This window comes from Gloeophyllum trabeum (genome assembly GCF_000344685.1).
Source record: "Gloeophyllum trabeum ATCC 11539 unplaced genomic scaffold GLOTRscaffold_00009, whole genome shotgun sequence".
NCBI lineage: Eukaryota > Fungi > Basidiomycota > Agaricomycetes > Gloeophyllales > Gloeophyllaceae > Gloeophyllum > Gloeophyllum trabeum.
Window position 1 is genome coordinate 821,269 of NW_006920418.1, and position 14,145 is coordinate 835,413.

Sequence of the window (14,145 nt, forward strand, 5' to 3'; positions counted from 1 at the left end):
CGCTAATCCTCCGATGCTTATAAGCACGGCAGGATTAGCGGAATAACTGAGAGGGCTGAAGGGAAGCAGCTTTCGCATAAAAGTCGCAGAAGTTAAACATGAAGGTGCGGCTGATATTGGACAGAATGGGGAGAAGCATGTGCAGCTGCAGAGGACATGAAACTCAATATTGAACTGACTGGGAATGTTTCATTCGCCTGGCGTCGATGATGAAGCCAGCGGAGGGAGTCGGAAATAGAGAAGGACCAACAGGCCAGATGCAAAGGCGGTGTGATGGACAGTGACCGGCAGCTCTCTTTCGCAATAACAATTTTGGAGCACGATGCCGGAGGGCTCCGGCTGAGATGGGCGGGACTATTCAGTATGCTAGTTCAGTCGATTCTAATCAGTATCCGAAAGTCACGGAGGAGGCTCGACGAGGCGGGATTGAGAATGTGGACAGCTGGAGGGTCGATCGACTACGAGCTCGAGAACTTACCACCTCTTGGTCCAGCACTCCGTTCCATTTCGGCAGTACAAGACGAAGCGAGCGTGTAATGTCAACAAACCTCCGCAGCTACCACGAGCAGTAGCAACAGATGCACTAAGAGTCTTGAACGGGACGGGTAAGATCAGGATCGGGGGCCTGGTGTGCTTAGCGATAGTTAAGGACATGGATGAGGTCCAGAACGTGGAACGATGCAATCCGTAGGACGAGGACGAAGACGACGGTCCTAGTGAAACACTGGAAGCCAGGAAGCCACTGGCTCGTCCGAGTCCCGTCGGCTTGGATGGTCAAAGTTCTCTCATAGTGATAATGTGCATGGACGAGTGAGCAAGAGTTGTACTGCAGGACATTGTCGGAGCCGCCCACGGAGAGTGTTCCAGAGTGCATTGAACTCGACACGGGTGCTCACCGTCAGTCCCTTTGGGGAACTGTCACGCGGGCCTGCACCCGACACTATCACAATACGTCAATCTTATACCACTGTGCATTCACTGACTACCACATATACATTCAGCTCATGATGAGACAGACATTGAGACTAGCTACTGTCCTTGATCAGATGCGTCAGCACGCCCTGCTCCAGCGTTGTCTCCCAGAGCTGGATTTTCGCTCTCTCTATCTCCGCCAACAGCTGTCTCCGACGTTCCTTCGACCGAAGGATGATATCCTCCTTGACTATTTTCTTCGCGCTAGGTACTGGTGGCCGGCCAACGCGACGCGCGGGGAGAGAGGACGGCCCGGGTGCAGCAGCATTGGCGGGGGAGGGATGCGTAGGCGCATATGGGACAACACCACAAGTATTTGGGGTAGCGGATGATAAATTGGCTTGACTGCCGGCTGTGGATTGTAGTATATGACTTGGGATATTTTGCATCGAAGGCTGAATAGGAGATTGCTGGCTCGGCTGAGAGGACGGTTCAGACGCGAGTTGTAGAAGCATGGTAGCGGCAGCCATGGGATCGTCGCCTGGGTAGCCGAGCATTAGAGTGTCTTCCGAGGTGGGTAAAATATTTCCAGGGATGAACGTACCAGTAGGTTTTGTCAGACCGCTTGAGTCAGTAAAAGTGCCAGCGTCCCAGCTTGGAGGAGTAGGTGGACCGGCGACCGAACTTGCGGAGGCGACAGGGGAATGAGAGAGCACAGGGAGCTGTGACGCATCGGGTAGTCCCTGAGGCTGACTAGGGGTCACTTGAGATAGAGCGAGCAAGAACGGATCAATGGCCAGGTCGGAAGACGATTGAGAGGACGAGACGGATGCAACAGGGGTGCTGGAAAGTCGAGTTTGTGCGCCATTGCTGATAGTGTAATGGGAACCTTGGGAGGCGGAAGAACACTCAGAGCTTCCCTGAGAGTCAACACCACTGTTCACGGATGGCAGGGACTGAAGTAAGGACATCCACCCTTCTATATCGACCGAACCCTCGTCCGCAGTGGACGACGCATTCGGTAGCGACTCGAGCGGCACCGTATTCGTTTCTGCAGCGGACGAATCGGTCGATGCGGGTGCAGCTGAGAGTAATGAAGCGATGAGCTGGTCGTACGAGATCGTGTCGCTCGTGGAGGAGGGATCAGTCGCCGACCCCTGGGTAGTGCTCCTGACTGCGTCGTTACCATTACTCACATCGGCCAACATGGCTTGCAAGTCCGCTGTCTCCCCCGGCGACGTTGGTGCCCCCGCCACAGCGCCCGACCCCGCCGCTGGGGCCTGTCCTTCAAGCTCCATTCCGTAGAACATGGTAGCAGGTCGGTAGTGGCCCATGACATTAGGATCAGACGACGGCGGAGCCGGCGAACGATCCTTTTGCGCCTGGTTCACCTTCTGCATATACGCCTTCGTAGCCGCTTTGTGCGCCGCGCTCTTGATCAGATTGACGAGCTGCACGACCAATTGCTTCGTTCGCGCACGCTCCCACCTCGCTAGATACTCCTGAGACCCCTCGTCATTGTCCAGAGGGAAGGGAACGTCCCAGTTGGAGGCGCCTGCGGGGACTTTGGTGACCTTCTTCCGCTTCGCGGGGGGCGGGCCATCGTTTTCGGCAGAAGGGGTAGGAGAGGGTGAATGCGCATAACTGTACTGGTATGGATTGTAATAGGGAGCTGCAGGTGTAGCGGCGGACGAGATAAGCTTCAAGATCGAACTGAGGACGGGGAATATATTTTTTTGCTTGATCATGGTGTCAAGGATCGCATCAGTGGAGGGAGTCGGCAGCTGGGAGGGGTCGATACGAGGCAGACGGGAATGCTGTGCGATAGACGGTGGCTCATGGCCCTCTTCGACGATGATGGGATTTTTAGAACTCGACCCGGACCCCGCAGTGCTCCGGTTGAGATTGGCAGGATTGACACCACCGACTAGCCCAGCCAAGCCTAACAGAGCTTGCTGATTGCGGAGAAAGTTTGGTGGCGGAGGCGCACCGGGGTCAGGCATGTGAATAGGGGGAGGCGTTGGTCGAGGGGTGCCGGTGCGAGACCGTACTTCCTTCTGCTTGCCCTTGTCCGACGGTTTTCGCGGCCTTCCAGCAAGACCAGGAGTGGCCGACGTGGAGCGTCGACCCACGTCCGGATCCATCGCTTGTAGTTGCTGCGGGCGCGGTGGCGGAGGTACTTGCACCGGACGGGCAGCACGGTTATCAACACTCAGAAGTGAGTCTGGTGGATGTACTGGTAGTTCAGAATATGCATGAGGCCCAGGAAGTGCAATGGTCCCCACATTGTCTGTAGAACTCGCAGCACCGGGGAGGGCTAGTCCCGGTGAACTGCGCCTCCCAGGAGACGGGGGAGGCGAGCCAAAAAGCGACTCGGACTCCTCGAAGGAGTCGTTCCTCTCTTCAACCATGGGGATACTGCGCATGAATGAGTGCGCCTCCAGTTATAAGAAGAGCTGCATATGAGGACTGACCCTGGGGATGCACGAGTTTGCGCGTCCTAGAATGCAATAAACCCGACGTAATACGCGTCCCTTCTCTACGTCCACGATGTCATTGGCTCTGCACGCGTTCTTGACGGTGAAAGAGAGGCCTCCAGTGACGCCTGCGGATGCCGCTCACCAGGAATATCCCTGCTGCAGCGAACTATAGAGGGACAGAGAACAGCGGCAGGAGAGTGTAATGGATGGTGTAATGGGAGGGACTTGAAGTTGGAAAATGGGCGCATCCGGCGGTAAACAAGCGTCAACAGATGCCCTCCTCCTACAATCATCCGAATGCACGCCCGCACCCGCGCATTAGCATCGCGCCCAGCGCCGCGCGTCCAGCAAGCCCTGCAGCGCCGTCTGCGTGGTCGCCGTATGCATTCGAGCTCGACAGTCCGACCGCGAGGGACGTTAATGCGGAGGGCGACGGTCGGGACATGTTCTTGTCCCCGAATACGCCCCTCGATCCTCGGCTGAGCGTACCTGCACGTCCTCGCAGCCGGGCGGCCAGTGCATATGAGCTCGACGCAGCCCCTGTCTTCCCCGAAGCTCGCGTTTACCGGTCAGGTTCTCGGCGGTCCTCGCTGAATCCCAGGCATCGCGCATCCCAGAGCGACCTTGGTCCTGGTCCCTACCCAACTCCTTCAAGTCCTGTACGGGCTCCTTCGATAGCGTCTTCAGAGGTAGAGTTTAGTCCACAGGTGAATAAAACTATTGTCATCGCTAGTCATGCGACGAGTACGATCGATCGTCCTTAGTTGACACCCCTCGACTCGGTTGATAGTCTGTCGGCTGAGCTCTCAAATCTGACGTGTGTCACCCTTTCGATGTCCACTAGATGCTCCAATTAATGTAAAGTATTATATAGACTTGATGCAGAAGAGGGTCTACGACGATTTCAGTCCGGTGAGCTGCCCGAGTCAGATCGAGAGTGGTACCGCCTCGTCCCACCAGAAGCGCGTGAAGCGCTCGGAAAGAAAGAGGTCCACCGACAATCAGTCCTCTTTGAGATCATCAAGACTGAAGCCGACTATGTCGACAGCCTGCGACTTGTCTCTGAGGTACCGAACGCTGTGTGAGTGTTACGTACTAATGTTAATCGTCGTTCCAGGTTTATATCCAGCCTCTGGTTAACTCGGAACCGCCTATAATACCTAGAGAACGTCTTCGCGGCTTCATCAAGGAAGTGTTTTACAATCTGGATGAAATCCTGGCCCACCACCAGCGGATGCTCGGTGATCTCTTTCAGCGCCAGAGAGAGCAGCATCCCCTCCTACAAAGTATATCCGATATTATACTGGATAGTCCGTTGCATCATTCTTCATCTCCATACGATTCCAAGCTTACTTTTGTCGGTTAGCTTGCCTCCTGTTCCAGAACGAGTACGAGACATATATCAAGCACTACCCTTTGTCCGAAGGACGGCATCGGTCAGAGCTTAGGCGAAACCAGGAGTATGACTACTTCATACGGCAAGCGTCCAGAGATCCGAAAACGTATAAGCGCGATTTGATGGATTTCATATCTCGACCTATCATCCGCCTCCCCCGTTTGAAACTTCTGCTGGAACAAGTACTCAAATATACAGAACTCGATCATCCAGATCAAGAAACCATACCATTGATATTGGGTATCCTGACGGACTTCATTAAGAGCACCGAACCTGGAATAGAAGCTGCTGAGGGTAAGGTGAAATTCTGGTCATTATGCGAGAGTCTAGTATACTTCAAGGGGGAGATCGTGGTGAGCATTCTCGAGTCTCCCTGCCAATCCAGCTGTATGACGCTTGCCTAGGACATGGATCTCTACGATGAGAGCAGGTCTTTGATCCATCAAGGCACTCTTGCACGGAGGCAACGCACGGAAGTCGATTGGTCGGGGTGGAATGACTTGTTCGTCGCTTTGCTTGATAATTATTGTAGGTCCCATACCATGACAACATGAGACCCCGGCCTTACATATCTGCAGTGCTCCTGACGAAAGAAGAATTACGCAATGGGACAGTCCGTCACCTAATCATGTCGCGGGTAGGATGTTCTTCTTTGGGAAGTTATTGGCGTTTTAACGAGATGGCTAGCCAATACCCTTGGAATACCTGCGTCTGGGGTCTTTCAACAGCCCTCCCGAGAGCCGCAAAGAGCGATCGGAGGAGGGAGGCATACTGGAAGCATTAAAGCCCACTTACAGATCGGTGTACCCTTTCACTGTCTATCATGCGTCCTCCAAGTCCTCGCGCCGGTATACCCTCTATGCCGACTCTGAGGCATCCCGACGCAAGTGGCACGCCGCACTGATCGACGCGCTCGCTGTTAGGAAGGCCAGACAGGAAGCCAACATGGTTCGTGATGAGGAGATACGTTTAGGCACCTCTAGCGACTAACGTCGTATGCCCAGTGGTATGCACCGGTCACCCTTGACGACGGATCGTTTCGTGTGATATCGCCCCGTATACCATATAATTCAGGGACGAAATTTACGGGGAAAGTTACTGCCGCTGCATCTTTCGGTTTGTTTCCGTCGTATTGATTATGCTTCACCGACTCTGACAGACTACTCTTAGTCAGTATGGGTCGGAAATATCTTGCAGTAGGGTGTGCGACGGGGATCTATCTCGCTCCGGTAGCGAAGGCTGGAACAGCAGGTAAGGAGAAGCTCATAGCTGATGGTCAACCCGGGTTCAACTATGGTGTAGGAGCTTTCCGCAAGGTTCTTGCCTGCTTCAATCCTACATCAGTAGTCGCATTGCAAGATTTCAATCAATTCATCATCCACCACGAGTCCACGTTATGGAGCTATTCCCTGGATATGATAGTGCGCGTCAGTCAAGGACAGGCATCTCCTCAGGGGCTCGAAGCTTCACGGCAGAAAGTATGTGGTGATAAAGGGAATGTTGTCCTCTTCCGCGTTGCTATCTTCAATCAAAGGACCATAGGTAAGCATGGTGCCCATTCTAATATGGATCTTGTTTGACTTATGATCTCTGCTAGTTTTCTACGCGGTACGGACACTCCTATTGCAAACGACCCTTCATACGGTCGAAGTGGTCGATCCTGGGGTCAACATTACTCCGCGGAGGCACAATCCGTCCGTAGAAGCGTTGTCATTCCGTCCGATCTACGAGGTGAGCCCTTACCACCGTTCCTGTTGTCCCACAGAATTTCTCGCTGATGCTATTCTCGCAAAGTCTCTCAGCATCCCCAAAGACACGCACGACGTGACTCCCCTCGCCAAGACTCTGGCAGTGTGTACTGATAAGAACATCTTGATTTATGATCCAAAGACGCACGTTGATCATCTTTTGTGCCTTTCAAGGCGACTGATGTACTTCTTACAGTCCGAACGCCCCTCTATCAGCAATCCCTGACTTCTCCCAGGCATATGGAAATCTACCTGTCATCACACTAAAGCAGCGTTGTGACGCTGCGCGACCTCTGGGTATCATTCGATGCAGCTCACAAGAACTATTGGTTGTATATGATGGTATGTCTCCACCGGTAGGCGTGCAACGTACGACTGAGAGTTACCTTAGATCTGGGTTGCTATATTACCAGACACGGTGAGCCGGGTCGCCGCGCGGGTTTCCTCCGTTGGGAGACTAGAGCCACGTCCTTTGCCTACAGAGGCGATCATATCCTGCTGTTTTCCTCTCAGTTCGTTGAGATTCGGGATATCCATACCGGACGCTTGGTGCAGGTGATAGAAGGGAGCGATATTCGGCTGGTGTACACCGGATACAAGCGGAGCGATCCCATTCTCGTGGTCATGCGCGGCACCAAAGACGATGCAGAAGGTACAAGTGAGAAGATTGTCGACTTGACTCCTACCGCGGAGATAGAGACCCCTGGGCAGGCGCCAACTCTGGCAAACCGCGAAATTTGGGATGAGTGGGATATGATATGATCTGCGGCTGTTAGCCATGTCTGGCCTTATGTTACCTCTAATTTACCGGTAGGTCCAGCGTTATAGTGCTGCATTATGATCTGAAGTAATGTATGTAGAATATACCTTGGATATCAATGTATTAGTGCATCTACGAATTCACCTGAGTCTGCTGCGAGAGAAGAGACCTTGTATGTCCGCACGCAGGAAAACTGATACAACAATATGTTCCATCGACTCAATTTCATCCTAGGGTATGCAATCTAGCGGATGAATCATATGTGGCCGACAGATCCTGTCGTAGCTTGAAGCCCCTCAGTGGCCCTCATTACCTGATGCGCATTTCCTATCCGCTCTTGACGAAGCTCGTCATGCCCTGCAGGTTGAAGGGATCTGATTCGCCGATCGTCAGTGACGAGAGCCACCCTTCCCAAGGGACACTCACCGATTGATAGGCCGGCTGCCTTGGCGGGCCCCGCAATGTCCAGGGTCTGGATGCTTTTGGCCTGGCCTGCACCGTCGAGCGACAAGACGTCGATCTGCGTGGCGTTGGGGGCGAGAACGTACAAGAAGCTACAGGGAACACCTTTGGTAAGTGACCATTGTTTGGCATCACAAAGGCATCACGGCTCACTCATTATTTCCAATGCTTGCAATGTCGTTGTCAATGGTAGCGGAGCCCGCTTTCTGAGGGTATTGCTGACATAACGACGGTGGTGAGCGTTCGGAATCGATGTAGTGGGAATTCTCGAGCCTCCCACCTTGACTATTGACCCTTTGAGGTTGTCGTCTACATTTACCTCCGTGACCGTGGCAGTGCCGATGTCAGTGAGATAGAAATTGCCGGTCTTCTTGCTGAAGCTCGACCAACAGGTCGCCGACTGGCCCTGGATCGGCACTGCGGAGCTCTTATTCCCGCTGCTAAAGTCGAAGACGTCGAAGCCGAGACCGGCGTCCGTCGCGAGGATCGCATTCTTGCCGGGGATGACCGTCATCGAGAAGGGCAGCAGGCCACCGCTCGCGGGGGCGACCTTCTTGAAGTCCTGTGATAGCGAGCCGTCGGAGTTGACGTCCCAGACGGCGAGGAAGCCGGGCGTTGGCGGGGTGCCCTTGATGGAGGCGATGAGAGACTTGCCGTCCTCACTGAAGATGACATGGGATGCTGTGCCTGCGGGGCCGGTAGCGGGTGTCGTCTGATTGATGCCGAGAGACCGCAGTGTGTTGGGAACGGCAGTGAGACCGACGTCCTTGTCCACCTTGTAGCAGCTGCAATGACGCGAGGTGAGTAGGTGTCCGCGACGTACGTAGTAGAAGAGGTACCCACTTTACACCGTTAACCGTCCCGCCATTGAGAACGCACACCTGAGTCCCATTGCTGTTGATCGCAAGGGACATCGGGAATTCACCCTCACTAGACACCGGGTCGCCGATGAGACTGATCTCGGAAGGGTTATTCTCGTTGATAGAATACACCGAGACCGTATTGGAACCAGGCTGAACGGCAATGAGTGTTAGCACAGACTCGAGCGGTCGAAGGTAGTGGCCTAATTACATTAACTGTAGCCAGGATCTTGCCGTTTGCAGATGCCTTGACTGAGCCCTGGGAGAATAAGGCGTCTGGGCCATTGGGACTGGTCTGACCGTGAGATCCACGACCTCTGCTAGAGACTGCACGGTTGAGTGTCTGCAACGAAAACATTGATAAATGACAGATTATAGGGCAGTGCACAGCGTACCAGCTTGCCGTCTGAACCGATGTCAGCGGCGATAATGAAGTTCTCCTTGGGGTCATTGGTCATGACTGCGAAGAATCTGCATCAGGAAAACACGAGACACTTGGACTGGGACTCACAGTAAACAGCGCCCTTTGCCGACGAGGACGACGACGAGTTGGCCTTCTGCCCATTCATCATCTTTACTTTATTATTCCGAGCATAGACGAGCGAGCGCTGTCGGAGGGGTGCCGCGTCCGCGACGCCGGTACTGAGAATGGCCGCAAGACACACAAAAACAGCGGAGACCTTCATTGCGCTAAGGAAGAGCTAGAGACGAAGATTGAGAATGGAGCGTAAAACGAGTGCGAGCCCTGCTCTGTATAAAGACAAATCCACGAAGAAAAGCAGGTTCCGAGATACGAATACCACCAGGGCTTGGAAGAGCTCTGGTCAGCAGCCATCGTGTTTTATAAGCATTGATAAACCAAGTCCGAGGAATGCGTGTTGATCGTACGTGCATGATGACCATCGGAGGTTGGTATGGATGCGAATGCAGGACAGCTATGGTAACCATCCGTTGCTAGTCCGGATGAACTAGTAGTACAGCTTTCGGGTTCATTATGTACCTGGTTGATAACCTACCCGGATGTGCCTTCTTTGCTCAGTGCTCGCAGGACGTCTAACAGAGCTTTCCTTTGACACACTGATCAAGCATCAATCACCACCGCACTTTCGCCGTAGAATGCCGAAAGCCGTAGCAGGGAAAGCGCTGTAGCCCCCCACCCTCCCAACAATCATAGCTCCGAAGCAGGATGAGTAAGTTTCCAAGAAGGAAGGCTGCAGCTGACCGTGAGCTGACGAAGAGCACGCTGGCTGTGGCAACCGAGTGTAAGCGTTCAATACAGGACCTGCCTAACTGAGAAGGGGATCTTAGATCCGATCGAGGCTTGTTGCTTCTCCATCCAATCACAGCCTTCGTAGGGACGCCCTGCGATTGGACAGACGGCAAAAAGTCCGCCCGAGTCAAGGTCGTTGCTTCCAACAACTTCTCGATGTACAAGCCTACAAGGTACCAGAAACACTATTTACTCTGTCGCGAACACCAAGCACACGCCGTCGTCTCCTGCACTCACCAGCACCTTCCCATCCAGCCCCAGGGCACACGCCAGCACCGGTCCGTGATGTCCCTTATGGCTCCGCACAAGCGTACCTGTCCGAGCGTCCCATGTTCGTAGTGTTTTGTCCGCAGATGCAGAAACAATGAGGTGGCTTTGGGGCGGGGGATGAGCCAACAAGCAGACCACTGCATCCTGCGTAACGTGTAGCGTCAGTGCATCGTCGATCAACGACAGGAAACATAGAGAGACTCGGAGTGCCAAGGCCCGAAAGGCGGAACGAACCTCATGATTCACACTTGCTCGTAGCCGCATTGTGGCCAGATCCCATATGCAGATCTTCCCGTCTGTCGCCCCCGTGACGACGATGTCGGTACCGGCGCCTGTGCCAGTGAGGTCCACGAACACGACCGCTTCGATACTCTCGCCTTCACTATGTGCCGCAAGCGCGCCGACAATGTCACCTTTACTCAGACTGACGACGCGGACACCACCATCAATACCACCGACGACCGCGATTGTCGACGTGAAATTGATCCCGACAGACGTAATGCCGCCCAGGTCGAAGCGCGCATCAGAGGAGGTGAGCTTGAAGACCGGGGAAGAGCTTCGTGGATCCCAGTAGCAGAGCGTGCCGTCTGCGTCCGCAGTGACTATCCGCTTACCTAGAGAATGTAAAAACAATCTTGCATGGACGGGCGAGGATTGAGCTTACCATCCGGGGTAAACTCGCCGCACTGCACCGGCCCAGTGTGTCCAACAAAGACTTGCATTGTGTTGCCAGACGGTACTGGGAAATCGTGAATAAGGTGTTCATCTTAACACGAAGCCGATGAGACTCACGTTGCCACATCCAAACGGTGGTGTCATTGGCTCCAGCCAAGAGGACATGTCCTTTGGGGTGCCATCTCAACCACTATTCAGCGCTCTCGCAAGCAGCATCCCACGTTCGACATAACCTCAGCTCACCATAGCTTCATCTGGTCCCTGCAGCTCAGTCAAGAACTCCCACGTCTTCCAATCCTCCTTCCCCACTCTGCGCCAGACGCGCACCTTACCGTCCATGCCCCCGGTAGACAGCAATTCGCCGTCGCTGCTGAACGCAACGCACGTCACGCTGTCGGTGTGGCCAGTTAATCGCACAATCTGCTCGCCGGTCGTGATGTCCCAGATGTATCCCAGATCGTCCTCCCCGCCTGAAGCGGCTAGTGGCGCGGTAGGATGGGTTGTCACGCAGAATACCGATTTTTGATGCGTAGGGAAGTGCTGAATCGAGGTATCCTCGTAAACCACGTCCCCCTCTATCCCGTCAGCCCCTGACGCCTCCATCTGCTCTCCATCGTCCTCCTCGTCCATCGGGTGGTCCCCATCCACCTCTACCTCGGCATACACTTCATTCTGGTCGATGTACGCCTCCTCTTCCCCCTCACCAAATTCCTCAGCGTCTTCCATAGGCCGCTCAGAGGCCATGCCAGACAGTAGTGTTAGTGTAGGAGAGCAAGCTGCAAGCGCTGTGCAGGCCGGTCGCCCTGATAAATCTGTGCGGGACGCTCATCGCTGACTGATCAAAGGGGCCAAAACGCGAGAATATGTCGATCGCTGCGCTGTGTAAGCCCTTCGTAGTCACTGTGAGTCAAGAGTAAAGTTTCCACGCCACCACCGTCGCGGTAAGGCTCTCCAGCGCGCAAGTACCACGTCAGTTCCCTCTTTCCTCCTAACCTTTGTTCGCCATGAGGTTGTCATGGTCGCTCCTTAGTCTGGGACTTGCCGCTGCCGTGCGCGCGTCCAACGTGCTTGACCTTGAGCCTGGAAATTGGGATGATCATATTGGCAAGGGGACGCCTGCCCTGGTGGAGTTGTAAGTGCGCTTACTACACTCCTGCTGAGTCCTTCCACGCTCTTAACTGTATTTGTGTAGCTTCGCCCCGTGGTGGTACGTGCTCTTTGGACAGTGGTGGAGAACAATGCTTATGACGCGTTTGCATGGCGGTTCACAGTGGTCACTGCAAGGTCAGCTGTCACTGAACGCGATCTTCTGGTAGTCCTTACAATCATGGTGTAGAATCTTGCCCCTGTATATGAACAACTAGCAGATGCCTACTCGCACGCAAAGGACAAGGTCATCATCGCAAAGGTAGATGCTGACGGTGCAGGCCGGCCACTGGGCCAAAAGTATGGAGTCTCCGGCTTCCCGAGTGCGTTTCGCGTTTGACACTGTTTGTTGTTTTGTATCTAACACTCGCTTCTTTGGTATAGCTCTGAAATGGTTCGATGGTAGCGGAAACCCCGAGCCGTATGAAAGCGGCCGTGACCTCGATTCCCTTGCTTCCTTGTAAGCCCACCACCTTTGTTCATGGATCTGTTCTGACTCGGCCGTAACACAAGCGTGACGACCAAGTCTGGTGTCAAGTCGAAGATCAAGCTCCCACCGCCTCCCGCGTACAAGGTTCTGGACTCGCACACGTTCGAAGAGGTTGCGCTAGACGACTCCAAGAATGTCCTGGTAGCATTTACTGTAAGTTTTCCACCCAACATGATAGGCGCCTTTCAAGCTAAGTATTGCTCTAGGCTCCCTGGTGCGGACACTGCAAGCGTATGAAGCCCGACCTGGAGAAAGCTGCGGAAGACTTCGCCGCCGAGTCCGACGTAAGTCCCCGCTTGCTCAAATTCTCCTTGACGACCATCTGACCATGATTAGTGCATCATTGCCAATGTTGACGCCGATGCCCAACCCAACCGGCCACTCGCGGAGAAATACGGTGTCAGCTCCTACCCGACCATCAAGTTCTTCCCCAAGGGCCACAAGGAGGACCCCGAGCCGTATGAAGGGCCGCGGACTGAGGAGGGCTTCGTCGAATACCTTAACCAGAAGTGCGGGACGCACCGCACACCTGGTGGGTTGCTGAGCGAAATGGTACGTGTACCTTGCATTGGCAATTCCCTTAGTGTACAACATTGCCATGCGTGGTGTAGGCTGGCCGGTTGCCCGAACTGGACACGATCGCGAGCAAGTTCGTCATCGCCACTGGTGATGCTCGGGACTCGCTGTTCAAGGAGGCCTTGAGCCTTGCTACCCAAGCCGGTGCTACGGGGAAGCACTACCTCCGTGTCATGGAGAAAGTCGTGAACGGCACCGAGGACTACGTCGAACGGGAGTCGAAGCGGTCAGATTTTTCCTCCAACCTACTTATGGGGTGATACTGAGTAGTCTGGTCTGTAGACTGGCATCCATCTTGAAGAAGCGCACACTTTCGCCGCAGAAGCTTGACGAGATCAGGGTCAAAGCGAACGTCCTCGCTGCTTTCGCTGCGGAGAAAGCGGAAAGCGCAAAGGAGATGGCAGAAGAGGTCGTGGAGAAGGTGGAGGAGAAGGTGCGCGAAGAGCTATGAAAATATAGGCGTACTACGTGCCTCTAATTCTAGCATGTACCATTTGACCGTATTGTAATTGGACATACATCCTCCTGTGGGAAGGCTATCGACATTTAGTCCTCGTGATTTTAGCTTCTGAATCATGATGTCGGGGTGTCCGTATACTCAGGCTCCTAAACCACCGTCCTTAGCGTTCTCGCTCCTCCTTTACTAGGGCGCACGTGCAATGTTATGTAATACAAATCTATTTCTAATTTATTACCGGATACAGAACGAACAGAGGAGGAGAACGCTATAGGACGGCTGGAAGAAATCGTCTCCCCGAGATCACCGAGTATGACTAAGCATTCCGAAAGCGGTAGCGGCTGAGGCCTTCCACCAGCAGTCGGCGGGCAATGCAAGGAGCACCTGAAAACTAGGAGGGGTAAAAACTATATAGAAAGGCATAAAAAGCTATCTTACTGGTACCCCCCCAGTGTACACACCCCCCGTGAACTATTGTCCCTCAGAGGAATTTATCATGGCTTGTGAACCCAATGTTCAGCCCTCAGTGACACTGTCAATGCTTGTATTTGCTTTTGTCTATGTCAGACCATTGGTGCATTATATACAAATAGAATGTGCTTCAAATTCCATAGGTATGCGTGCCACTGCTTGTACTACATCC

At 53.8% G+C, this 14,145-nt stretch overlaps 5 protein-coding genes across 5 annotated transcripts; 2 read left to right on the forward strand and 3 right to left on the reverse strand.

Annotated features, from left to right (window-relative positions):
* Nucleotides 1-952: 952 nt before the first annotated feature.
* Nucleotides 953-3,323, reverse strand: GLOTRDRAFT_139497 (uncharacterized protein; the record flags this gene model as incomplete). Its single annotated transcript, XM_007869248.1, has 1 exon — nucleotides 953-3,323. One exon carries the CDS (start codon nucleotides 3,321-3,323, stop codon nucleotides 1,026-1,028), a length of 2,298 nt encoding a protein of 765 aa, XP_007867439.1. The 3' UTR covers nucleotides 953-1,025.
* A 341-nt stretch (nucleotides 3,324-3,664) lies between these two features.
* On the forward strand, nucleotides 3,665-7,298 carry GLOTRDRAFT_116750 (uncharacterized protein; the record flags this gene model as incomplete). The annotated part of the gene is made up of 14 exons (XM_007869249.1): nucleotides 3,665-3,960; nucleotides 4,267-4,459; nucleotides 4,510-4,702; nucleotides 4,759-5,141; nucleotides 5,193-5,316; nucleotides 5,367-5,425; nucleotides 5,476-5,736; nucleotides 5,793-5,904; nucleotides 5,959-6,039; nucleotides 6,091-6,330; nucleotides 6,386-6,519; nucleotides 6,583-6,684; nucleotides 6,773-6,878; nucleotides 6,928-7,298. 14 exons carry the CDS (start codon nucleotides 3,665-3,667, stop codon nucleotides 7,296-7,298), a joined length of 2,655 nt encoding a protein of 884 aa, XP_007867440.1.
* On the reverse strand, nucleotides 7,067-9,431 carry GLOTRDRAFT_62610 (uncharacterized protein). The gene is made up of 8 exons (XM_007869250.1): nucleotides 9,130-9,431; nucleotides 9,014-9,078; nucleotides 8,830-8,961; nucleotides 8,602-8,771; nucleotides 8,039-8,543; nucleotides 7,912-7,976; nucleotides 7,723-7,850; nucleotides 7,067-7,670 (listed from the first exon to the last, which is right to left on the reverse strand). The coding sequence occupies exons 1-8, from the start codon at nucleotides 9,302-9,304 to the stop codon at nucleotides 7,624-7,626; spliced, it is 1,287 nt and encodes a 428-aa protein (XP_007867441.1). The 5' UTR covers nucleotides 9,305-9,431; the 3' UTR covers nucleotides 7,067-7,623.
* A 533-nt stretch (nucleotides 9,432-9,964) lies between these two features.
* Nucleotides 9,965-11,654, reverse strand: GLOTRDRAFT_78032 (WD40 repeat-like protein). Its single transcript, XM_007869251.1, has 5 exons — nucleotides 11,077-11,654; nucleotides 10,951-11,023; nucleotides 10,823-10,897; nucleotides 10,393-10,772; nucleotides 9,965-10,302 (listed from the first exon to the last, which is right to left on the reverse strand). Exons 1-5 carry the CDS (start codon nucleotides 11,575-11,577, stop codon nucleotides 10,078-10,080), a joined length of 1,254 nt encoding a protein of 417 aa, XP_007867442.1. The 5' UTR covers nucleotides 11,578-11,654; the 3' UTR covers nucleotides 9,965-10,077.
* Nucleotides 11,655-11,805: 151 nt separating this feature from the next.
* Nucleotides 11,806-13,665, forward strand: GLOTRDRAFT_78035 (protein disulfide isomerase). Its single transcript, XM_007869252.1, has 10 exons — nucleotides 11,806-11,965; nucleotides 12,026-12,040; nucleotides 12,105-12,117; nucleotides 12,170-12,302; nucleotides 12,364-12,439; nucleotides 12,493-12,622; nucleotides 12,676-12,753; nucleotides 12,806-13,021; nucleotides 13,081-13,271; nucleotides 13,328-13,665. The coding sequence occupies exons 1-10, from the start codon at nucleotides 11,838-11,840 to the stop codon at nucleotides 13,494-13,496; spliced, it is 1,149 nt and encodes a 382-aa protein (XP_007867443.1). The 5' UTR covers nucleotides 11,806-11,837; the 3' UTR covers nucleotides 13,497-13,665.
* The last annotated feature ends 480 nt before the right edge of the window (nucleotides 13,666-14,145 follow it).